The sequence below is a fragment of the Bombyx mandarina genome, chromosome 12 (assembly GCF_030267445.1).
Source record: "Bombyx mandarina strain Sakado chromosome 12, ASM3026744v2".
NCBI lineage: Eukaryota > Metazoa > Arthropoda > Insecta > Lepidoptera > Bombycidae > Bombyx > Bombyx mandarina.
The window spans coordinates 7184701-7212552 of NC_143219.1; the positions used below are offsets into that span (position 1 = coordinate 7184701).

General features: G+C 35.2%; 1 protein-coding gene and 1 long non-coding RNA gene across 13 annotated transcripts in view; one reads left to right on the forward strand and one right to left on the reverse strand.

Moving 5' to 3' along the window:
- LOC149501776 (uncharacterized) overlaps nt 1-27852 on the forward strand; it is a 423933-nt gene that overhangs the window by 195192 nt on the left and 200889 nt on the right. The window lies entirely within an intron of this gene.
- Nucleotides 1-27852, reverse strand: part of dac (dachshund family transcription factor) — a 174941-nt gene that overhangs the window by 100568 nt on the left and 46521 nt on the right. For 4 of the 12 annotated variants that reach the window (XM_028178632.2, XM_089731880.1, XM_089731882.1 and 1 more), the window contains 2 exons: nt 6678-6689; nt 112-251 (listed from right to left, as the gene is read on the reverse strand). In XM_028178632.2, the coding sequence (XP_028034433.2) occupies nt 112-251; nt 6678-6689 (152 nt within the window). The remainder of the gene's footprint in view (nt 1-111; nt 252-6677; nt 6690-27852) is intronic. The other 8 variants (XM_028178631.2, XM_028178638.2, XM_089731884.1 and 5 more) reach the window with 3 other exon arrangements.

Sequence of the window (27852 nt, forward strand, 5' to 3'; positions counted from 1 at the left end):
TCCCAGCCGCAAAGCATTTCTGTTAATATGCATATTTCAATTACCATCGCTAAAATATATTTTGGTGTGCGTGTAAAACAATATTTCTATACATAATTTCTAATAGCTCACCGCTCATGTGTCCGTTTTCGTAAGGTGAATAGTCGCCGTTTTCGAGACGGTGTTTCTTGAAGGGATGCCCAGGGAACTGTGTCGCTGCCAGAGAGAGTCCCACTCCGGTCGCGCGCTTCGGTGGTCGACCCGGTCTGGAGCTGCGGACATAGTAGCACGTTACTGCGGTTTATGACATTGCACTTACACTAACAGTGGACGTTTGAATTAGCTTTATTAGTGATGCGGTGATACTATCATTCGGACTGTTTCTTCGGGACAGTAGTTTTTTTATTTTATTTTTTATTTTTTTTTTATTGCCCTTGTAGGCAGACGAGCATACGGCCCACCTGATGGTGAGTGGTTACCGTTGCCCATGGACTTCAGCAATGCCAGGGGCAGAACCAAGCCGCTGCCTACCGCAAAACATTGAAAGATACAACAGTTATTATAACGAAATATAAATAAACGTTCCGCACTCAACAACCATGGGTTGGGTCACCGTCCTACGTATTACTAGCACAAAGCAGTACTGCGTCTTAATTAAGGGTAGTATAGTGGTTAAATAATTTAAATTTCGACCTCATATCTCAAGGCGGCGTATCATCACGGTAATCACTTAAAACAATGCTAGGCTATGCTTTTTTACTGGTAGTAGGACCTCTTGTGAGTCCGCGCGGGTGGGTACCACCATCCTGCCTATTTCTGCCGTGAAGCAGTAATGCGTTTCGGTTTGAAGGGTGGGGCAGCCGTCGTTACTATACTTGAGACCTTAGAACTTGTATCTCAAGGTGGATGGCGCATTTACGTTGTGGATGTCTATGGGCTCCAGTAACCACTTAACATCAGGTGGGCTGTGAGCTCGTCCACCCATCTAAGCAATAAAAAAATAAAAAAAAGAAGGCATCGATAGGCTCGGTCGTCTCGAAAAAAAAAAACGAAAAAAAAAACGCCCGGTCTTATGGGTGCCGGAAATTATTGTTATTATTATTAAATTATTTCAAATAATTGACAATATTTATTTTGTTTTTATCTTTACTTATCGTTACTTATTGCTTAACCGTTTCGTTACTGAAGTATTTAATAACCTTGATATGTAGCTACATATACACCATTTGATTCGATTAAAGGTCAGAGTCACTATCTCCGTGCAAGATGTTTTTGTATTTGAAGGTATGGAATTCGTGGATATAGTCGCTCTTGCCTCGTACATTTATTATCAAGAAAAACCTAAGCCTGGATCCGTGGAATAACGAACGCTATTTTCTTATATCTAGAAATATCTACAAAAACCACATTCATAATTTGATATGCAAATTATTTTTTACCGTCGTAAAGATTGTAATACAGAAACAAATATTCTGAGCTTAACGGGCTGATGGATATGAAGTATTTTTGAAACTAATTTAATAAAAATATTCCTAATCTTGCATGGTTATCCGCCCACATCGAATTCTCAAGCTTGTTTCTATATCTCTATTCCTCTATTAAACTAGATGTCTCGAAATAAATTTAATAATGTTTTATCAGCGAAAAATAATTAAAGGAAACGTACAAAGTCCTTGCTTTACGACACTTATCAAATAAATCACTAACGTTCTAGCGTGAGGGTTGGCACAGATTTATTTTTATTTATTTCACTCCCCCAAGATTTAATACCGTAAGACGTCGTCCACAGTTTCCACAATTTCACGCTTATTGTTTTCCCATCCGTGATTTATGTTCATGTAATAGACAACAGTATTTCTCGGACGCAATAAACTTTGTCACCTAAATCTTTGCCCTTAAGCCCTTGCCCGCGTTCAGAATGTAACTTCACCCTTGCCCTTGGTGTAACTTTAATTATGAAACCACTTACTTAGCGGCGAAACAGGTTCGTACGATATTCGACTAAGGAAAGACCGGTACAAGACCGGAAAGAAGCAGCGACAGTTCATGTTGCAGTGCCTACGGATTTTCAAAACGTACATGAAGTCACTTTAACGAATTAACTCGACTATCACTATGTATCGATGTTGTTATTAATCAGGCAATAATAAACTAGAAAAGTATTAGGAATTATATCATTTGAGTTTCCCGAAACACGGCATTAGTGTAGCAGCCTCAATTACATTCGGTATCAACTAATCCATAATACATTGCGACTAGGTACGTGTAAGTTTGGCAATTATCGGGAGGGGGGCGATGCTGTTATCATAGTATCGGCTTACGCAGAAACTGAGTCTCGCCTATTTATTTTTATGTCAGCAACCGTCATTATGAGACACTCCATTAGCTTGGATTGCGGTGAGACTCGTTTTCGGTTACGTTTCGGGGGTGCGATTGTGTGGCGTGACGATTTTTTTTTCGTGTTTGACTCGTAATACCAAAGGGTATTAGTATTGCAGATGGAAGCTGAATTTTGATAGTAGAAATGAAATGAAAGCTTATGACTTTCTTTTTGAAATTCAATTTTTAGTTCATTTTGTAATATTTTTATTTCGATTAAGAAGATTTTTTTCTATAATAATTTACATACTTTGTATGTTAGGTTGGAAGATAGTCTTTATAGTTCTAGGTATCTTAATAACATTATCGTACTGGTTACTGAGTAGTAGGCGTAGGAAAATAGGTACTGCCACGAGAAAAATCACTCTCTTCTCCTCTCTTTTGTAAAAGGCTATTGTATATCACTATTAGTGGAAGGCGAATTGCCACTCAGCTTGGGCGGGTACCACCGTTTTGCCTATTTCTACCGCGAAATAATCACGCGTATATTTCCTATTTTAAGTATTAAAGTGAATAATTCCATTCAGAATTAGCTAAGGGGCAGTTTAAAAAATAAATTATAAATCTTACATTATTTTTTTTGATAAGTAAACATTAACGCACCTTTCAGAGTCGCGCGGACGCACAAAACAAAAAAAACATTGGCGACGAAATCGAATATTGAAAGTGTAGAGAGATAGATAAGGAGCACGTGGCGCGCCCTCGGCCACTTACATCATACGCGTAATCTGAATACCGCAAAGCTCACTCCGATAAACAGCCATTAAAATGCGTTCGATTTATTACCATACGATTTTCGAGTGATTTACTACACTTACGATTCAGACTATCGCCCAAACAAGGGACATTTAATATTTAATAATAGAAAATGATAAATTACCATTGAATGTTAAAACGATAATCTCTATATATAAAAATGAATTGCTGTTCGTTAGTCTCGCTAAAACTCGAGAACGGCTGGACCGTATTGGCTAATTTTGGTCCTGAATTATTTGTGGAAGTCCAGAAAAGTTTTAAAAGGTAGATAAATATGAAAATGCTCGGAATTAAATAAAAATGACAATTTTGTTTTTCCTTTGATGGGTCCCCCGTCGGACCGGTTCCTTTTGTTTGTTTTAAGTTTATTTTATACAATTTATTTATCGATTGAGGCACTACGAAGTTTGCTGAGTCACCTAGTAATTTAATAAAAATAGGCTGACATACAAATTCGTATACACACGTAACGCCCTATTTACCATATATACCGGTGGTAGGACCTCTTGTAAGTCCACATGGGTAGGTACCACCACCCTGCCTATTTCTGCCGTGAAGCAGTAATGCGTTTCGATTTGAAGGGTTGGGCAGCCGTTGTAACTATACTGAGACCTTAGAACTCATATCTCAAGGTGTTTGGCGGCATTTACGTTGTAGATGTCTATGGGGACCAATAACCACTTAACATCAGGTAAGGTTTAAAGTCGTCGTGGCTTAAAGGATAAGACGTCCGGTGCATTCGTGTTGAAGCGATGCACCGGTGTTCGAATCCCGCAGGCGGGTACCAATTTTTCTAATGAAATATGTACTCGACAAATATTCACGATTCACTTCCACGGTGAAGGAATAACATCGTGTAATAAAAATCAAACCCGCAAAATTATAATTTGCGTAATTACTGGTGGTAGGACCACTTGTGAGTCCGCGCGGATAGGTACCACCGCCCTGCTCATTTCTGCCGTGAAGTAGTAATGCGTTTCGGTTTGAAGGGTGGGGCAGCCGCTGTAACTATACTGAGACTTTAGAACTTGTATCTCAAGGTGGGTGGCGCGTCTACGTTGTAGATGTCTATGGGCTCCAGTAACCACTTAACATCAGGTGGGCTGTGAGCTCGTCCACCCATCTAAGCAATAAAAAAAAAGGTAGGCTGTGAGCTCGTCCAACCATCTAAGCAATAAATAAAAATTTCAGTATTAAATGTACTACAAACAATAATTGTCTCTGTATTATGATAAGTTAAAACTTTCTACCCAATTTTCCTGTCTGCCTACCCATTCTGCACACAGACCAACCCTAGTGAAACTAAAACCGCGTATAGTTTTGCTTTCTGTATATTTGCCTGGCAATATTCATCACTCACAGCTCGTGTCACTGATCAAATAGCACCCACAAAGGAGTCCCCAGATATAACCGACAGATATACAGTTGATAGATAGTTTTACAAATATGATGGAAATCCGGATCGATTCTATGCACTGTACGTACTGTGAGATAAAATTTTCAATAGATATGTAATATATTACAAAAGAGTGATTTTTTTTTGGTTATTTTGTATTCTATCTCTTCGGTTGTTTTTAGAATTTGACACGAAAAGATTTTAGGTACAAAACTATCAAAGAATGATAAGTGGCACACGAACATATTCAACATATTAGCATATTGTATTTACTCAATATTACTTTTCGAAAATGTAAAGTAGTTTTAATAAATAAATATAAACTTAATTTATATTCCCAAATTCTACACCTAATTTTAAAAGTGCTAAATCACGTACTATTTCCATTAAATACACATAAATTTTACTCATTAGTATGCTAGAGTTACAAATTACGTAACCATTAAAATAACAAGCTTGATGACTGTACAAAAAAAGGCCGTACATTTTTCTACTTCATAAAAATCATCTCGGACGCCACGTGAACTATTAAGTATACAAACAGCTACCGACAGTCTATGAATAGACAGTCGAGTCTTTGTTATTATATTTATATACCTATTCTAAACTCTTAGTGGACGTGTTCGCACTCACTTATAATTACTTACACTAAATCATAGTTTTCACATGGTGTAAACATCCTCTCTGTTCAGTTTTAACAATTGTAAAGACCAAAAGTAACACGCTGACAGCTTATTGTAAGCTTAATCATAAATGTATATTTATCGTTTGAAACTATTTATTGTTTTACGTACTACGCATTCTGGTTTTAAATTTTAAAATAGTGTGATCCATATTTTATTTTCGAGAATCGAAACACATCGTTGATCTCCTTAATACCAACTGCTTAGAGTTTTTAAATCTTCTTTAATATTTATTTAGATAAATTTAAAAAAATTAAAAGAATAGAATTTATTATTTGGGAAAAATGCGTGTCTGTCCCTGGATTTGTATCATTATCGTTTGTTTGACATTCAAAATGAATCTAAAACGCGCAGTGACGAAGCTATGAGCGAAGGTAGCCATTTTTTTTTGATTGCTTGGATGGGTGGACGAGCTCACAGCCCACCTGGTGTTAAGTGGTTACTGGGGCCCATAGACATCTACAACGTAAATGCACCACCCATCTTGAGATATAAGTTCTAAGGTCTCAGTAACGTTACAACGGCTGCTCCACCCTTCAAACCGAAACGCATTACTGCTTCACGGCAGAAATAGGCAGGGTGGTGGTACCTACCCGTGCGGACTCACAAGAGGTTCTACCACTAGTAATTACGCAAATTATAATTTTGCGGCTTTGATTTATATTACACGATGTTATTTTTTCACCGTGGAAGTCAATCGCGAACATTTGTCAAGTACGTATTTCATCAGAAAAATTGGTACCCGCCTGCGGGATTCGAGCACCGTTGCATCGCTAGATACGAATGCAACGGACGCCTTATCAGTTAGGCCACGACTTCAGAATCACCAGACCACTGTCACTACTGTCTACTATTAGTACTATTGCTACTACTACTACTGTACACTATCCACTAACAGTTGGGAGGTATACCCGCTTTTTGTTCTTCGTGATAAAAATAAGCAAAACTCACTAAATTGTCAAATTTATTTTAATTCGTAATTTTGTTGGTTGTTTTTTTACGTAGACATATTTTATTTCGATCAATGGTGTTTTTAAATGTATCGCAAGCTAGAATGACCCGAATTATTAATAAGCAATATAGTTCGGATTCTTCGTTGTCTAGTTTCGCTCTAAGCTGTACTATGAACGCATGAACTAAGGTTACCCACAAAAGTACTACCAGAAGCTACTACAAGATCGTAATTTGGTATCAACGCTTCCTCTAACGTTCCATACTCTCGGAAACTCCGTGTCTGGAACTAGAGACTAACAATGGAGCACTGTTTTAAAAAAATGGCCCGAGAATCGGTAGACAAGGTAAAACAAATGCACGTAATCTTATCTACGGCAAACTGAAACTTGGTAGCAGTTTGTCTTGGGATCTGTGCAAACATGATAAATGATTTCGGTTAAAAAGCGTTGGTCTATTTTTTTTTTTTTGTAATCGAGTTCCGGTCCGTGTGAGATGGATTCTTTCCTCGGTATAGATATAGATCTATTCACCTTGAGAAGTACCTGAGAAAGAAGAGAGATCCGTGTTATTCTTTACATTCGTATTCTTCTAATTCGTTCTACGAAATTTTAACAATATACGTCTTTAATTACGTAATGTTTGGGGCAAGACTTTCATCGTTAAAAGTAATGTTTTAATAAAAGAGCAAAGCAAAAAATGTAATTGAAGCCAAAAATTAGAGGGCACTAAGACAGTAACAATAAAAAGTTAAAGCAAAGCCGCGTCTTACTGTGTCGTAAAAATAAAAATTAAATAAAGAATGCTTGGGGTGGAAAAGTTCGCCGAATAATTCAACTTTATATTTCTTATATTTCTTTCAGACAAGAACATTCAGCTAATGCTACGTATCCCTTGGGCATGGACAATATTTATGGTCGCAAACAAGGTAGGTATATCGGATTTTACAGTGTTTTTTTTATTACATATTAAAATAGTTTTTTTTATTATATATTAAAATAGTTTTATTACAAAATACGATAATTGACGTATACCATAATTCAAAACAATAATGCCGAGACTTTAAGGTACGATTGTGTTACATATATACCTAATAAAAACCTATGATACTTTATTAAAAATATTAGAATAATGTACGGACGACTAGTGGCATCTGTTTTATTCTAATTAACGCGCTTTTATTACTTTAACGTGTACTTGTTTCTACCTATCTATGTCACGGAATCTATCAACGTAATTTTTGATAAACGTGAAAATATGTACACGTATCGATGACACCAATTTTTTTTTACATTAGCCTAATATTGCCATTAATACTATCAAGCGGGGGATTGTAAAAGCACTAAAGACACTGGGAGCACCCTCTAGACACATTTGATATAGTCTGTGGTAGAGAGACAGAAAGCCCGCCAAAACCAAAACATGTAAAATTACAGTACCAATATTCCAATTGTAAATATTGTTTAATAATATCCTGACCGGTTTCATCATAATAAAATTTGGCACCCTCTTAATGCGTGTTTTTTTTAAGTTTTTAAACTTTTTATTTCCTTACAAGCTTCTGGCGTATATTTAAACGCCAATGCAGTTTGAACGATACGCTAAAACAGGTGACCTTTCTTTTACGATAACTTAAAACAAACAAAAGGAATCTGTTCGACGGGGGGGGGGGGGACATCAAAGGAAAAACAAAATTGTTATTCTTATTTAATTCCCAGCATTTTCATATTTATATACCTTTTAAACCTTTTCTGAACTTCCACAAATAATTCAAGACCAAAATTAGCCAAATCGGTCCAGCAGTTCTGGAGTTTTAGCGAAACTAACGAACAGCAATTCATTTATATATATATAGATAGTGTAATATATACCAAGAAACGAATAAGCGAATAAGTAAGATCATCTTGTTAGTTAAGCAGTATAACGGATTTCTGGCTCGATTATCGCTCGAACTCACTGACTTTGAAAAATGGTATTCTATGTAATAATATTATGTTAAATTTAAATTATGCATATATTTCTTTTATATCGGGTGGTAGCTCCTACTATTAATAATTGTTTGATTGTCATTTATTGGTAGACGCGCACTCGTCTGATAGGCAGTGGTTAACATCTCTTGCGGACGTCAGTAACGTCAGGGAAACCGTCAAGCCGCTGCGTGAATATGTTGTATAGGAAGATCTATCATTTAAATTTATAAATAACAAATTACGACCAATAAAAAAAGAGATGGGTATTCGCTAAACAAAAATTCGACATTCAAATACTTTCGAAATTTTAAAGTTCTTTGCTGTCACATATCTATATATTAATACGTGAAGCAAAAACTTTGTACCCCTTTTTACGAAAATCGCGCGGACGTAGGAGTATGAAATTTCCTACACTTATAGAGAATATAGAGAAAGAGAGCAGAATGCTAATATTATTTTTAAATTGTGCATTTATAATACATTAAATCAATAAAAAAAGCATTACACACACTACCATGTATTTGACACATGCACGCACATACCTATATATATACTCATTGTTTATTGTAAAACTTTTGTTATTGCATACAGTCTGTGGTCAAATTGAGAATAGGTTAATATTGTTTATCTTTAATGTTACTTATCTATAGTGTAGTCTTGGCGAAATCTGTGATTATAGTTGCAAGCAATAGTTTTTGATAATAGAACGTTAATAATGTTCAAACTTATAATTTAAATTATTATAGTCGAATTTCGACTATTGCGGCACTACTAGTTTTTGGAAAATCATCCTAGCATTGTGTAAAATATATCTAGCCGTTTAATCTTTTATCTCGTTCAAAAAACAAAATCAACAAACAAACGTCGACAAATGAAAACAATGATGAAAGTCAGAAGTCGTTGTCGACTGTGCTCGGCTGTACCGTGTCAAGTAATGTAGCAAGTCACCACAGCAGGCAGGTAGCTTGTACGTTTCAATTTCTTTAAAGGCATTTTATTTACAAAACTAATTACGTTTGTCTGATAGAGTATTAAACAGCTCCCGGTGCTCTCTTGATACCATGACAGTTAATAGAGACATTCCGAACCTATTACAGATCTTATTTCATTTGAGATTTGATCAATTCTTGATGAAGTTATTATTCCTGGTTTTATTCTTTTGTCTTTTTTTTTTGTGTGTGTAAATGTACTTTTGTTCTGTTAATAATTTTCGGTTTAAATTGTCTTATTAGCAATAGAATGAGATACATAAAATATGAACCAGGTCGAAAACATTTTTATTGTCTTTTTATATTTTTATTGCTGTTGGCACGAACATCATTGTCGGCACGCCACGTGGGCCGGATAATTGAAATGTCCAAACACTAAATTTATAGTTAGTACAGCATCACTATTTGTATTATTTTTTTACGACAATCGATCGTTATGCTACCAACTTTAATTAAAAGCAAGGATAATGTATACTCTTAACTTTTTCCTATTGCTTTTTTGGGTTAACGTAAAAATGTCACGGTAAATGTAAATCAAGGTCGAGTACCTACAGGGGAAATAATTAATCACAACATTGATCCAAATCGACAATTCTACAAAGTTAGAAATTTAATTTAACACACAATACCGAAACGGCGGTAACATTAAAATCTTAAATATTAATTGTAACAAGAGCGCCTCCGCCAGCCCTTTCTGCGAATGCTGGGGCAACATAATCAGCCCCCAAGGGACAACCTCCTGTAATTAGCGGCTGTTCATTTCTTAATTTCAATATTTAATTACAAAGGAAACTCGATGACTGCTCGAAAGAGAAAGAGACGTCATCTTCAGAAAGACTCTCGAATCCGTTTTTGTTTCTAATTCACTGAGAGCGCCGTTTGATACGGGCTTCTTTGTTTCTTTGTATCTTCTCAAAAGATATTTTAATTCTCCTATTTAACGTCTCTTCGATGTAGTGATGATTCGTTCGTTTAATCGATAGGATTTTTTTTTAATTAACAAATTTGTTTGTGCTTGCTGTTTTAAGGAAAACATCTTGTATTAGGCAAACAATTTCACTAAATAGAAACAAGGATCGTCTCAAAGTAACTTTATCGCATTCGTGGGAGACGTTTCCTTTGTCGTTCCCCATTGTGAAGCTAATAGCTCCCGACATATTATCATCATTTCATTTCTCGTCCGCATCGCAGCTATGAAATTCTCTTTCAAGTTAAAAGGATTTTATTAATGTTTGATGAATTAAATCTAATACGTTTTCGTCTATATTTTCGTATGGTTCATCCATTAATTTATTTCAAACATTTTTGAATTGTTCTAGAAAATTTCGCGCTGATTCGGTATTTTAAATGAGTTCGTCAATTTAAGATTTGACGCAATTTTTCATTTGACACTTTTTCAATTGATTCGGCAAGAGTCGAGGTGCGTGCGTTTGCCACGTTTTGTTCTCTCAATGGTTGACGGGCACTGGTTCGGACGTGGCTATTCACGCGGACTGATGTATCGGACAATTGTTTTGTTGTTGTAAATTCATGTACAATTTCGGTCGGGTGACCGCGGTTACGCTGCTCAACGCCCCTGCAGAACACCTCACCCACAATACTACAATAAAAAAATGGAAATTAATTTTCGAAATTTGTGCCAACCGAAAGGTAAAAAAAAAAAAATTGTTAATTTACAAACTACAACTGGCGCCAGGAGACGGTATTACAATTTAGATCAATTAAAATTTTGGGATCCATGAAGAATTCTTTGCTATTTCTTATGCTTTTTTTAGGCTTAATAGTTTTCTATTTATATTGCTACGCTTCATTGAGAGTAATCAAAAGATCTGCTACTGTTCGAACCGATTGTATTTCTTTTTCAACCAAACGATCTATGTCGGTCATAAAAAAAACGACTACCTGATCGCGAAGCCACAGTTATTTTACAAATTAATTTTGTCTAAATTTGGCCGCCAATACTGTTAAGTCATATGCATGCCATCAGTCGCTTTTAACCGTAGCAAGAAATGTATTTGTAAAAAGCGTGTATTACTTTTCATCGGCTGCCATTAGAGAGACACTTGAAAGATAGATGCAGTTTTATTTATAAAAAAAAAAAAAACATTCTGTGACGTTCGAAAAGTCTAAAAATACATTATTTTCATAATCCACAAGATTTTATATTAATATATCGACATTGTTTAATTACTTTTTTTATATTTCCTTTTACATTGAATTACGACAATTTTATGTTCATAAAAGTTATTCGAACAAAACATCAGGCGTGAAGTTTACGTCATAGATTATTGTGGCGTTTTTCAATTACGCTTCACGCTTACATCAACCGGTCTAGTACATGTATATATTAATATACACATATAGAATACGTATACTTCTTTGTTTTCATGGAAAAATTAAAATAATCAAAACATACAGGCTAGAGATTTGAAACAGAATAGAGTCCCGGACGTGTGATCGTTCAGTGTCGAACGAAAATAAACGTTATGATTAGTTAAACAGGTTATTAGAAAAAGCATTGGCGTTGTCGACGTGGAGCTTAGATTTTTGATACGCTTTTAAACAGTGGCCAAGTTCGAACTGGATCATTATTCATGAATTTAGTTCATTCGTTTATCGTTGCAAAATTGCTATAGTGATTGCCAAATCGAGACAATGTTCGAGAAAAAACAAACAAGATTTTTATATATATGTGACAGAATAAGTGCATTCCGGGGAATAATATAATACAGTAATTAAATGTAGGTATTTACACTAAATTTATAATACTAAGACTAGTAATAATACTAATACTAGTGCATATAAAATAACATAGTCGATCAAATAATAGTTGTCAATGCAAAAAATATTCACTCAACATTTAAAGAAAAAACACGGCTGAAACGAATTCTTAGAAATAAAAGTGTTCAATTCTAAAACAACAGAATTTTAAACGTATACAGAAATGAATCATAAATCAAGTATGTAATAGTCAAACTCCGACGGTGGGTAAGTACGTCAGAAAAATCTTTGTTTGATCAGACTCAAACATCTGGATGTTGTACAGAAGTTCATAATAAAATATGATGAAAAAATATGTTAAGTCCTTTTGTATCGACCGCTTCGGACTGCTTCGTACAACGGACTAGTCATCTTGATACTTGAATAATGATTGAAAATGTATAACGAATAAGCTAAATAATTTTCCGATTTATTTTTTAATGAACGAAATACGGCCTGTGCCCGTAGATATCTCAACCTGAATTCCACTACCCATTTTAAGAAATCAGACTTGTTTAACGCTTTTCTTGTACTTATAACGGCTTAAAAAGCGAATGCATAACTATGTACTTCAAGGCAGAAAAAGGTAGAATCATGCTTCTACGTGCATGCTTAAAATATACCTTATCACACGAAGTTAGTCATTAAATGTGCGTTTTGTTTTGATTTATGTTTTTTTTTATGATTAATGTATTACTGGTGGCTTGGAGGCCTTTCCAGTTTTACCAGGACAGATGGGCGAATAAAGGCTCAGCCAGGAGGAGCGGAATTTGCTAACAGCTGCCCGAGCGCCTCCAAAGGAGACCTAACAACTCAAGAGCAGCTGCTTCACGAATGAATCTACTACCGGATCGGAATCGCGTGAGAAGATCCGGCGAGAAGCTCAGCGGATTGATGTTTAGATTAGGTTACACGTGCGGTTACCGGGGATCCCTAAGCCTTCTCCTATTGTTAGAGTTGAAGGTGTCTAATGCAAGGGTTATTAGATCTGATGGATCCGTAAGGACGTGCCTAGGGTGTCGTTGGCGACTGGCTCCTGCGTGATCAGGATTCGGTAGTAGTCAGCGGTGGCCACTATAAGGCGATTATCATAACGCATAGTCTTATCGAAGTACCTTTCCGACGCTGATTTCACGTGTTTCCGGATGGTTTCGAGGTCTAGGTCGTCGTGTAAGTCAACGTTCCTCACGAACTAAGGAGCTCCGACTGCTAACCTGCAGAAGCGCGATTGTAGGGATTGGAGGGTGCTTAAATGTGTGCGAGCCACCTGAGCGAACACCACACTCGCGTAAATCATGACGGATCTACTTAATTTTTACTATCATACATTATTTCAACACCGTGGAAGTCATTCGTGAACACGTCTTGAGTACGTATTTTCTTGTCAATATTAGGATCAATCTGCGATATTTGAATATCGGCATACTGACATCGCGAGTACGCTGGACGTGTTTTCTTTTAGAACACGATGATTTCAATTTTTTAATATCATACACAAAAATCAATGCGCTGTAGACTAAGTCTACTACTAAATTCCAGACTAGAGTAACTGTATAGTTATAAGATTCTAGGTACTAAATATTTATGAAATGAACTTTCTCAATTTGTTGACGTTTAACTTGAAATTAATAACGTAACGAAGTACACGAATAATATGAATACATATCGTAACCAAACAAAAGAAGAACAGAGTTATTGATAAAATATTTGCTAAACTCTTTTTCAAATGAATTTTTCAGATTAATATTTCAATTATGTGAAAGTATTACTGCACAAGATATTAGTGCTATATACCATGGAATAAATAACTTGTATTCTAAGCGTTTATACATAGTACTATGTTTCAGTCAAACACCTGTAAATATATGCGTGAATACATTTGTGTAAGGTTTCTGTTTGGTTTTTCTGTTGATCCAATTTGTAAGATATTACAAAAGAAATATCCCGTTTACAATATTAATCGAGACACCATTCACATTATTATTCCGTCTGCCTTGAATCAATTTATTCACATCAGTCGATTCCATTATTGTTTTGCTAACTAGATGTAGACAAATGCAATTAAACTGGACTCGCAACCTATAGCCGTACGCCATTATACCCAATTAACTAATGATGTGTATTGTCAGTGTATTTCATTGGATTACTCATATTTTTGTATTTTTCAGAATCAATTTTAAGCATTCGTTACTAAAGCAATCTTCTTTTTCTTTTTCTCCACCTTATCCCACTAGTGGGGTCGGCACAGCTAATTTTTCTCTTCCATTCTCTTCTATCAGCCGTCATCTCAACACTCACTCCTCTCTCTCTCATATCGTCATTCACACACTCCATACATGTCTTCTTCGGTCGACCTCTTCCCCCTCTATCTTGCACTACCATTTCCATACATCTCCTAGTCACACTCCTAGTCACTAAAGCAATCTTAAAAGAAAAAAAAAATGTTTTCCTTTTAAATTTGCGTATGCTTGCGGTTTTGTACCGGACTTATCTATAATTGATTATTATCAAACAAGCTTTTCAATGAATAAGCGAAGCTTGTTAAAGCTACGTTACGCTGATTTCTACAATATGATCTATTGTACCGCACGTACAGATAATAAAAAAGAAAATTGGGAACATCGGGTCTTTAGCGGTTATTACGGTAGTCTTAGATATTTTTTTTGTTCAAACCGTATGTTTTCCCCTACCTAATCGTTGTTAGTCTAAGGGGCTATTCCAACTACTCGTAGAGTTAAGTAAGTCGTATCGACCAATGCGTACTATCCATATGCTCCATCAATACTTTAAATTTTACAACTATTACGAACATTTGATTAATTTTGTGGAGCTGATTTCATTACACAATATTGTTTCTTCAGCATGAAGTCAAATCAAATTAAGCTTAATACTTATTATTTACAAATATCAAGACTATTCTGTCGGAAAAACTTGTAACCGAAACGTATCGCAATCCATAGTAACTCGGTGAGATTTGTTTTGATAATACATCATAAAACTATTAAATATTGGAACGCTGAGTGAGACTACCCGAACTACTGTTTTCACGTTAAATCCCAAGCGACAAACTTTAAGCGATCTTTAACGAGAGAGGCGTATCGCGTATGGATACATTGTAATAGCTTAATAAAGTTATTATTATTCATATAAATGACAATAGTAGCTTATGGTACTCTTGGTAGCACGGAGAAATGTCACTAGTATTCAAGTTATTTTAATTTAAATTAAGGAGAGAATTTGGTACCGAAATGAGGAGATTAATATGGACAAGTACTGAAGAAGTAATGGTCTTAACTTGAAAAGGCAGGATCGCATCTCCATCCATTTAACATACAGCCGAACCGACTTATCAGAAGATCTTCTAGCATTGAAATTTTACTACGCATGTTTCTATAGCAAGATACGATACTGGAATATTTTATTTTAATTTAGCATACTACTAGAGATTCTATGTAATTTTTAATGTGTACTCAAAATATATACTTATTTGTTTATAGATATTTACGGAGTTTTTTGACTAGCCTGAACAGAGAGCGACCGTTGCCAGTATATAACCCACCCAGTTGGAATGTGGTAGTATCAATATTCTATTGCCATTGTCGCTAGACAAGAAGGTTTATTTGTGGTTGCAAAAGCGCCTTCTTGGAGTATTACCAACTGAGGGCCAAACCGTCAAATGCTAGAAAGGGCTGAATTGGTACCGTGAATGAGTATGTCAACTCCAAGTTGCTGATTGGCAAGAAACAAAGCCAGCAACAAAGCAACAAAAGTAAATAAGCTTATTTGAAAAACATGCCTCACAGTTGCCTGTATGTGAGATATTATTGTCCAGCCGCTATTTTATAACTTATACCAAACTACTGCACTGATCATGGCGTAATCGGTTTGTTATTTCAGCGTTTAGAAGATGTTTAAACCTTATTTTGTTTTGTCAGAGGCATGTGGGAATCATTCTATTGTGTTCCACATCCGGGTTATGATTGGTTCTTTCGATTTTAATTTAAGACTTATTGATCCTTAGTAGGTAAGTAGACGTTAATGTTATTGAAGGGTTTCAGAACTTAATTATTCTTAGCATTTGTGTTAATGAACACGGTTTTAAAGGTAAACATTCTAGGGTAGATCTTGGTTATTCTATTAACTCAATTTACCATATCTTGGGATTATTTAAAGTAATCGTTTTACTTGTATGTTTTGTAGCTGCGAGAACAATAATACATAGTTAATGATGCGGCAGTTATCGGTATACGAAAGCACGCTTTTAACCCATGCCGATTCGGCAAAATTTCCATTCGTGAAAATCATGTTGCTATCACTGACAGTGTAATTTACTTTGTTACAGTAGATTTTTAATTGCTCAACTTTTTCATTTCAAAATAAGACCATTCTAAATTCTATTCGGTTCAAATTAATGTAATTTTTCTGCTCTACCTAAAAAATATATATGTATATGTTTTTTATTCTTTTATTGCCTTGATTGTTGAACGACAGGGTCATGGCCCACCTGATATTAGCTTGTTACCGGAGTTCATAGACATTAATAACGTAAATGCCCCCACCCACCTTAAGACATGAGTTCTAAGTATCATTCTATCGTACATTAAACAACAGTTGAAATAGACATGGTAGTAATATCAACTCGTGCGGCCTCGCAAGACGCCCTACCACCAGTGATCTGGCTTTAAAATAGATATTAATCACAATTTTTATTTCTTAGATACTTTATTTGCTACTATTAATTTTTTTTAAAATAGATTGTGGTAAGTTTCGTTTTTTTTGTATATTTAGCTTTGGATTAGATTTAATAAAGCTTAACTCTTATCACGATGACTACACAACATGCATCCTAACTTAATGTAATAATTGGAAATTGACAAATTTAAAAAATATACAATTAATAAATTATAATTTTGTCTCACTCACCAAAAAAAATTGAAAACGAGATGTAAATATTCGTAGTATAAATGGGCGTCCTGAAAATTACTATTTTTTATTTTTCAATACGCCAACACTATCTTATTATGAGGCGTGTAACATCCACCGACTTCCGTTCCCAGCTTCTGAACCTTATCTAACTCAAATATAACAAATTAAACTGGTGTTACACTAAACAAAAAATGTGTCTCACTCATGACATCAATGGCGCATTCAAACAAATAAACTGAAGTGCTCAAACTGTTTTATCTCCCGACTCGGTTTGGTTTAACATTAAATAGCATTTCGTTGGATAAGAACATCAAATACGTTTTTGTGCTAAACTTGCTATTACTGTAGGCACTAGACCACTAAAGTTTGTAGTATTCACTCTGTATGGTGAGATGAGCCCCGTGAGCTCACCTACTAGCCACGGTTACGCTGAAATAGCCTCTCAAGGCTATCAGCGTAGGTAGAAAAAAAAAAAAAAAAAAAAAAAAAAAAAAAAAAAAAAAAAAAAAAAAAAAAAATTCGCGTGTCATTGCTACTGAGCCGCATATTCCATAATGACTCGGATTTTTTCTTGTCCATATTGATGAAAAACATACAAATCAGTGAAAACAACTCTAGCCATAAACAAATGACTTTGGAAATAGTATTCCATTTTTAATACGCTTTTATTAGCTATGTTAGCATGTATGTTAGTATCTATATTAGTATGTAACGTAATCTTGGAATATGATTTTGACCCCCTTCAAAACGTTATCAAGGACCGATGAATCAAAATTTTAAGCAGTTATTTACTTTCGGCAGTCAAACAACAAATACATTTGAGCGCCTTCTTTTTTTCACTTAGCAAATTGGAAACTGTTGTAATGGCCTGAATTTACATTAATAAATAATTTACGATACATAATGCTACTTAAAGTAAAAAATGAATAATAAATAATAGTTTAAAAAAACTAAAAAACACGCTTTTATAGAAAATCCAACTAAAAATATAGAAAATATTTTTTTTGTAAAAAAAGCGTGAGGTACTTTTTAAGTTATTAACAAAATTATTAGACTTCTACTCATGTCTATCGATAAAATATTTAAACTATTGACAGCGCTTTTTATACAATAAATTTATTTTTGGGTAAAATTCATTTGAATTTAGAACTTATTGTCAACCATATATAAATATAATTTCAAATGGCCAGTATTGTAATGGCAACTTTATAGGTTGAGATCTATTTATTATATTGATACTCAAACTTAGTAGTAAAAACAATTGGGAATGACATTTCAGAACTGAAAACTTTATATGAAAGTTTTATATTCTGTTTATCAAAGACCATGGATGTGGTACGTTACACGACCACCTTGAGCAACTATTAGCAACTATGAGCAACGAATACATATAAATCATATTAGTTTTCTGATTTATTCCTCTGTTTATCTCCCCTCTAATTCCTACTTTGAACATGAGATAGCTATATTTTAGTTAATGTTAGTATCTCAACCCTTATTTCTGCCGCAAAGCGTCTTCCTGGCTTCATTACGTAATTCTGATGCAATTAATGCTTTGAACTCAAATAATATTGGCAACGATACCATTTAAGTTTAGGCGCTATGGACACCAGTAACCTTGTGATACAAGTAACTAACAGTAGACGAGCAAAAAAAATCATCATTTTAAAGTTAATCTTTTTTTTTCTTCATAAAATTTTGTTTCGTTCTTTTATTCTGTTTATAATTGAATTAAATTAACGGAATTGTTCTTGCGTTTCGAATACAACACTAGTTTGGTTTCACTCGAATGACTATTATCGATATAAAAGTTTCGCACGGAGCTTTGTCGGAGTTTGGCGCCAACGATGCGGTATAAAAAATAAAAAAAGGTTACTTGTAACCACAACAGCCATAACAGCCACGTATAATTGTTCGAATACAGAATTTCAGCTTAGCTTTTATTTTTAATTAACACGTTTCTATTAACTTGACCTGTATTAGTCTTTGGAATCTTCCAATTTTATTTCCATAAACATTCAATTGACTTGAACTTTTTGCGCGTAATAAGGATCGGAGATATGACAATTTTGATTGCTTTGGTCTAATATCCTAATCAGGATAACCGCAGCAAAAATGATTACTTTATTTTCATGTTCGATTTGCTACTTAAGTAGTAGATTTTTTTATTAATTAATCATGTTAATTATATAAACAAAATCGAAATCTTAATATATTTCTGGAAGCATTAGTAAATTTGATACTATCAAAAGTTCATGTATCCGGAAATCATTTGTAAAGTTCGAACATATTTAACAAGTTAATTACAATTTTCTGTGGGTTCATTGAAATTTCGAAATGTGGCTGCTTTTAATAGGCAGGGCTGTCACTTTGGAGAAACAAGTTAATAGATGTAATCAATTTGCTCGGAACTGTGCCACAAGAAAAAAAAGCATTAGCCGGACGGTCACGCGAGCAGAGCTGTCAAATTTGAAGCTCTCACTTCGCAGAGTTCAAATATACTTATAAATTCTTCTTTTTTTTTGTTTCGGAGGAACATGTGCCAATACGTGAAGTTTTCATTAAATATTACAATCAACCTTTTTTTTTAAATTAAAAATTTAATATCGTACGTTATTATATTTTTTAAAAATTTGGTAAGCTTTTCGACATGTGTATTTAAAAATTAACAAAACACATTATTTTATAGGGGTGTCCCTGTAGCTTGGAACATAATACTTATTCTACTGTAAATAAATTCATAACAATGCAAAAAGTGATACTATAAGTGTGGATAATAAAATGCGTACACAACATTTCAAGCATGTGTGCACTGATGACCGCTGAAGAGAACCAAATTGGGATGTCGATTCCAGTCAAAATTACCAAAAAAAACATCATAATCATTTCCGAACCAACATAGAAAAAGGTTGCATTTAAAACTAATGACATCGAGATTTAAACATTACTTCGTGTTTTATGTATGGAATTAGGTGAGTGGGACTAAGAATAATAGTTGATTATCTAAAATGTGGGTTCTCTGGTCTACGGTCTTCCTTTATCGAATTCCATATTGATTACCAATGTTATACCACATTTTAATGTTATACCGTTATTTAGACTTACTCTGAAATTAAAACTTACTATTAAATTTATAACTGAAATCAATATCTAATTAAAATCGAATATTAAGAATACAAATGATCAGAAATGAACAGCAATCAAAACATATTCCGAGCACGCTGTTGTCATTTGCGCAACAACAAATCAAGAGGCACCCCTTTAATTAAACTGACTGCACTAAGTCAACTATAGGCAGAACTAGCAGCCACTGCGTCGAATAAAGGCACGTATAATTTACTTATATGATTGTCCTAGTGTTTATCGGTGGGGTGAACTAGCAAAATTTCAATTGGACTTCGAGCATTGTTCACCTAGAATAGCGTTTCCAAATAAACATTTCACTTCTAAAACAATAGCTGTTATATTTCATCAAAAACATAAACATTTTATTTGTAACAACGCCACAAAAATTCACTACAAGAATCCGAATGAATTACTAAATTATTTGTAATTATTCATGACTGTAAAGAGTAAGAAAAATAATTGCACTAAATTAATGAAGATCATTCATTTATAAAAGTTCATTTTCCTTCATAGCAAATATCATTGCGTCCTCCTATATTTTATTATCCTATAATAATCCGCTGCATCACCGAGGTACGACCAACCCGCAGATAGCGTATCGAATGAAATAATAATCAAACCAAAGCGACGTCCATTCAATTATCCCTGAAAATTGAAGCTCATTAAAATAATAAAACAGCCAACGGCGAAATCAAATTGAATGACAACATGAGCTTGGCATTCTGCTAATTCAAACAGACAATAGTGCTTAATGTTGATAGAAAAGGCGTACATTACAGGTGATGATATCATCGTTGATCATCTGTTGATGACAAAGAAGGTGTACTAAAATTACTAGTGACGTTTATTGCCCAAGAAGTATTCATTTGAATTTGGAGGTGAATCATTTCAATTAGTTTAAATGGACAATGAGCTCTTGAGTAACCTAATATGTATAAAGCCGTAATTGGAAACCATACACGCCAAACGCAAATGCCAGAAAAAATCCAGTCTTAGTTGCATTAGAATAAAGGCTAGCTTACATACCGGAACACATAATTACTGCGATGCAGGAAAAGACTAGGAAAGGGATACCGAACCGTGTGGAATTTTAACACGTCTTATCCTTGACCTATTTAGAAATGTAGCTGCTAATATTTAAATTCGAAGATGTAATTCAATAGGTTGTTTTGTTGATTTGTAGATTATTTGCAACATCAATCAGCACAGGAGAGCTCAATAAAGACCAGTCCACACGGACGCCAGAAGCCCCTGTTTGCACAATAATAGCGTCGGTGTGTCAGCTCCTCAATGCAGCCCCAAATGCAATTGTGTACATTCGTGCGAGGATTGAGTTACACCGAATGTACATTTGCATGTAGCTGTACCCTGTGCAGGGTAGAATTGGTTGGATGGGATTTGAAAGTAATTTCAAAAAGATGTATCAACTATGTGTGTACTTATGACAAAACAACAAAATTACAATTTTCGTAAAATGCTTCTTCTTCGAATCGTGATAACCAAAACGTTTACCAAATATGTGATGCTGAGTTCAAATGAAGGCAAAGTAGGTTTGTTGGTTTATGCTTCATTCAAGCGGCAACAGAGCTACGGCTCGTCCTAATTTTTTTTTTGCAAAAAAACAGTGCTTCGGCTAAAATGAATGAGTAATAGAAACATAAGCTAAAATAAAACGTTTTTATTATTATTTTAGAACATTACTTTTAAAACTGTTCAAGCGATCGAGCACAGTTTTGAGTAGAAAAATATCGCTTGTCAAATAGCCGAGCAGACTTTTTCAGATCTGCCGGCCGTGCAAATAGTTAACTACGGTTAATTAATCATTAAATTGGAAACGCCATATGCCACATCCAATAAACTTACCGTGCATTGGTTTAATTTGCTATGATTTATCAATACGATTGCCACCGCCGTATACATAACTAAAATACGTGCATAAATGACAATTGCGATCAGACGGCCAGTCTGTCCGACCGGTCCCCTATTTAGCGACCACTTGGCGTCATTCGCCGGTCATCCCGCAAATTGCACTTTCCCAACAATATTGTCAATAAAACTCGTATGATTCGCAGTTAAACAAGCGAGCGACATTATTAATTTATGTGCTGTAATATGGCGAAAACGTTCCGTTATCCCATGTAAATTATTAATAGTGCCGGGGTAAAAATTAAGCTTAAACCGGATGGGTAGTTTCGGCTGTAACGTCCGTTTTATGTTTCTGTCTGTGGATTAAAACAACATGTTATGTGCTGTGACAATTACCGATATTGTTATGGCGCGGCGGAGGTTTTTTGTGAGCAGCGAAATACAAAAAAAATATTTCGAGAGAAAAAAAAACAGATTCTTTTTTGTGACCCAATTTGAAATAGACAGTAACATCAAACAGATAATAGCTCCCTCGCGATTCACCTCCGTGTTGTCTTAAGAGAAAGCGATTACACAAATCTGAAGAAGCTATTAATCCGGCTCGCTGCCCTCGAATGGCATCACGGTTTGTTTAATAAAATCGTGAATTTACATATCAAAACCTACAAAGGGGCATAATTGGACCCGATGACTTAGAAAACTTAGTGGGTGTGCGGGGAGTGCCACCCTATACAACAAACAAAGGAATTATACCCGCCTCAAGAAACTTTTAGCAATGGAAAGCTCCTTAACAAACAGACGCGTGTGTATCTAATGAAATTCCTATGGTTGCATAACATACCCGTGTGAGCGCTGAGCGTTATTAGCGGAATTATTTCTCGGGGTAAAATCTTTGAAGGCGGTCGCTCTTTCGGAAAAGTTGTTAAGAAAATGGGTTGAGATCTTTTCGGGATTTCATTAGTTTGTAACTATGCGGTGTGCTACGCGAGGCATCTAATTTATTGGGTAGGCGTAGCCGAGGGAACGAATGGGCAGCGAGCATTTGAAAATGGAACGGAACTGCCGAATCACGCTGCTTTGAACTGAAGCCGCCACGATACGATTCGTTAAGAGACAAATGTTTGGATTCAATTCCAACATTTTTTTTCGATTGTAATTAGTGACGGTATATTTACTGCGCATTGGGTCTGCGACCAAACGGTAGCAACATTTTTTTTTACGTAATTACATCTCGTTGTTAATTTTGATAGCGTTTAGTTTGACCGATTAACTCGGGTGCGAAATTCGTTACGAGATTTAACGAGACTATTAAAAGAAACCATTCATTATCAATGTAGTACAGCGTAGCGAACGATTTATTCGAGTGATTTGCGGCGCGAAGATTATTTGGTATTCCCACACAGTACGTTAAGTGCTATTGTATGGTGTGAATGAAGTGCAAGCTGAGGACATACGGGCATCTTATACAGCTCTTGCTGCATCGAGGATATTGACACTTGCCGGCTTGTCATCAGCCTTTGTTCCGTCACGTGTTAAGTTACATATGAACCGAATCGTACACGTGTTCAGTTTGTCACAGCATATAATGAAGTATCGGTACATTAGGTATACGAAAAATAAAGCGAGCTATCAAAGAATAAATTAGATTTAAACCTTCATCTGTAGAGCAAGATGCATTTAAAAAAGGGTCGTATTCCATTTTATGTTTAAATGAAATACCTATGGCATGATTGAAATTATTTTACGTAAAAATTTGGTTTTGTCTACAAATTGTAATTGCGAATTGTACAAATTATGCGGAGACTCGAGTAGTATCTAGTCTCACGGTGGAAAGCTAATCGTGTCTCGCGTCGTTCGCGCGTTATAATTAGTACAAATCGTCTGCTCCACGCCGACTAGCACAGACCAAATAAAATGTAGACAGCGAAAGAGTTTTAATTAAAAATTTAAGTTTCCCCTATTTATTTGTTGAAGTATATCCAACATTTCTTCTGTCTTTTTAGTGTTATTTGAAATAAAAAAAAACATTAAATTTTTTTTAGTTTTAGTATTTTTTTAGATGTTAATTTAATTGATTAGGTACCTATTACTTATTATTTGTTACTAAAAATTCCTTCATTAAAATATCCAATGATTTTTCATTCCTGATATCGTAGTCATTTCTGTGCACGAAAGCGTACTGGAGTCCTCCATGGAATCTGGTAATCTCGCGAGTTAATAGATTCGATAATTCATCGCGACGCGCGTCTGAATCGATACGACTACGATTGATGGCGCTTGTCTTGCCGACATCGGTGAAACTCATCAAGCGCTCAATCCACACCATTTCACGCGCTGTCTAAAATAAAAATAATTATCTTTAAGCGCATTCAATATTGTAGGACACTCGTTTTTTTTTTGTTATACAATGTTTCGAAAATTTTACATCCACGTTATTTTTAAATATCGCGAAATCAATTGTCTTTTGTGACGTGAAGAATCATCTATTTAAAAGACAGGTTAGCATTTATTATAATGCAGTTAATACTTCAACGATTATTTCATAGATCTGGTAGGCCATGAAGTACGATATATTCGTGTGTCCCTGAAATTGCTTCAAATCAGATAGACCATGATTTTGTCTATTCTTCAAAATTAGTAAAAAGTAACACGAAAACAAAACTATTTTAATCTTAATCGGACCGCTTTTTATTACCATTATGAAAGAGTAACATTTTTTACTCGGCTTTCCCATCGCGATGGGTTCCACTAGTGATTTGATCGGTGTCACAGTATGATTAGTCTCGGCTTTGAATCGATACAATTTTCTGTAAGAACTGTTCATTTTATTCCATTCTTTGTGATCACATTCCAATGCTGTCATTGATCGCTTCGGTGACGATCCGATTCAAATTATTGATTTTTTATTTAAATATTGCGGAAGAAATGATTTTGTTGAGCAAGTCGACAGTTTTGTTACGGGTTAACATTATGAGGCTTGTGGAGAGTATTAAGCGGTAGGCAGCGGCTTGGCTCTGCCCCTGGCATTGCTGAAGTCCATGGGCGACGGTAACCACACACCATCAGGTGGTCCGCATGCACGTCTGCCTGAAAGGGCAATAAAAAAAATTGTTAACTTTTTGTTACTCTATACGGGCAGATGAGCTCACAGCCCGCCTAGTATCAAACGGCTATTGGAATTCATACATATGAAAATGAATCCCCATCCACTTAAAGACATAGGGTTGGAGTCTCAATTGTTCACGTGATGTCTTCGTGCCAGGACAGTGATACTCACTCACGAGGGCTCACATTACGCCCTACCACCAGTAAATTCTGGCGTACGATTTTCCGTTAAGCCCCTCAATACCCTATTTACGACACCCACGGGAAGAGATTGTTCGACGCTATTCAAAAGATACCACACAGTCGAATCCGAGTACAGTATTACACATTCAAAAAAATCATCAAACCTATTAATTGAACATAAACGTTTTAATAATCAAAACCAGGAAAACGGAAGTTACAAAAGTTTCCATGCCGGGAACCTTTCAGAGACTATTAATGTCGACTTGCCGACCCCCTAAAGAGTTGAAAACACGAAATAAAATTATACACTCCCCCTCAGAAGCCATAACAGCTGGATGCACAGTCTATATCACACTAATGTTAAATAATTGTTTTGTTCGTTACCAACTTTAAGACTTTAATTGCACGAGATAATCTCGAGCGATATAAATTCTCTTAAATGTGACCGTTGTTTGTACAAATAACAATACTGTACATACTAAGAGAAAATCCATCACGAATACTTAAGAATGCTTTTTTACAGTTGATTCACAGTTTTACAGTTGTCCTGCTTATTTCTGTCGTGAACCATGCGTTACGGTCTAAAATATAGGAGAACTGATTTCCGTTGAGACTTTGACCTACACATTCAAGTTCTCTGATAGCCAAAATATTAAAAAGTCTAGTGTAAACAAAAGTAGAGTATGCTTTATTGTACACCAAAACAAACACTAATGCAAAACATTAAATATAAAAATGCAAAGTATGTACAAAAGTACGAATAATCCTAAATATATGTACATACATATGTATGTATCTATAGTCGTCATAGATATTTAAATTAGTAGAGTCCTTCACCCTTTCCGTTTAGTGACTTTTTATATTCCAGAAATAATCAAAGCATTTTGTGTGTGAAATGCAATAATGTATTTTAATATGATTATTGATAAACAAAAAGAATTTCCAAGAATAGTCATCTTAGTGATTTAAGTATCATTATTAGAAACAATTAAAATAAATTGCGTAGTAACAACTCAATCAGAATTCCTTGAGCAAAGCGAAAGTTGTAAAATGTTCTTAAGGGGCAAGACATGCAAACACATTAATTTATAGGCACAAAAACAAACTTTTAAGTCTGTTACAGTCTTACGTAACTTTTACATTAATGTTCCCTCCGATATTATAAAGCAATTATGGTTCCATCTATTTGTTTATATCCATTGATGCCGTTTGCTCGTTTCGAAACTAGAGTTTTAGTCACCTAATAAATATATGAAATCAGTTCGGCTCCACTAATTGCAATTTATTTATGGATACTTGGAGGGATAAATATGACCGGCGTAATCACCGACGTGTTTAATTTCAGCAACATTGTTATTAAGGGAACCAATAAACATTTCAACAAAACAAGCACGCTGTCAAATAAATCCAACAAATATTTAATGGCCTCATGCATCGGGCTTTTTTATTGGCAATATAAAATGCGAGGCAACCCTCTCAGGACAAAGTCTCTATGTGAACGATAAAATAAATCTAGCAAGTTATCGTCCACAATAAACAGTCGCCGCGGAAGGCTATCGTCAATTCCCACGCAAACTCGCTGTTAATAATAGCAACAAAATTATATATTCAAGAGCAAGGAGGTGGTGGTATGGCACTAACCGCGTTGCCAGCGTTCTACGTGGTCCGAGTTACAATGCAAATTGCCGGTGAGGGGTGCGCCGATGCCCTCTAACTGTGCGACTGGCAAAGATGGCTGCCTTAATGGCGAAATGAAATTATTAAGGATTGTCTTGTGAAATCGGCCGCAGTCGCCACCTGAGACACAGACTGCAGACCCTTAAAGTGGATGTTCAAGCCCATCAAGGAAAACAATAAATTCTGGATAAATATAATAGAAGCGAAAATACTGTTTGATTTCTTTGTTTGAAAAAATTTACTATCAGCTTAATATTTTCTAATAATAAAAAGTATTACACTAGTAATAAATACCAATATTAAATTATTGGTATAAAAAATAATCATGATTAAAATCCAAATATATGATTGGTTATTGTTAAAGATACAGTTATTCCGAATTGAAATGATAAGCAGCGTTTTGAGGCAGAGAGAGAGTTCACAGCGAGACATTACGGAGAACCCTCAACTGAAAGTTCCGTATTAAAATTTAAATCTACTTTGCAAAGTGTATTTTATACGCGTGCTCTTGCAATTTTGATCGTTCATAAACCTCCAAATAGCTCTTATTATTACGCTTTACCTTTGCGGTATTAGGTGTTACACATCTCCCCAACCAGCCTTCGTAATGTTTCGGCTAAGTCTCCCATGAATTTGGTATGCGCAATGTTAATATATTATAGATGCTTTAATTACTCGTTTGTGGTGTACTTGCGGTTTCTCTGCTGATGTTCGTTTCCGTTCCCTGCTTACACAGTTACAGAATGTATCAATTATACAACAGCGTAACATCTAATTAGTTTTTTTGTTGTTAAAATAATTAACATGGGCAGCGTTTGGGAATAGTGTCGTCGATTAAAACGAATCCAAACCTTCTATTATTCGGCTAATGTGAAATCGATGTTTTGCAAAAATAAATTAATATCAAAATTTGTTTACGACAACAAAGGATCGGGTCCCTCTACTTATTGGCCGGGTGAAATTCCTCTTTAATCCGACGCATGCCCAGTTCGTGTTTTTAATTTCACACAAAAAACGGCTCCGACTCGGTGATCAATCATAACTCCCGCTTGCTTTTATTCTATGCTTTACGGCAATATACTTTCGCGTCTTTGTAACCACTATCA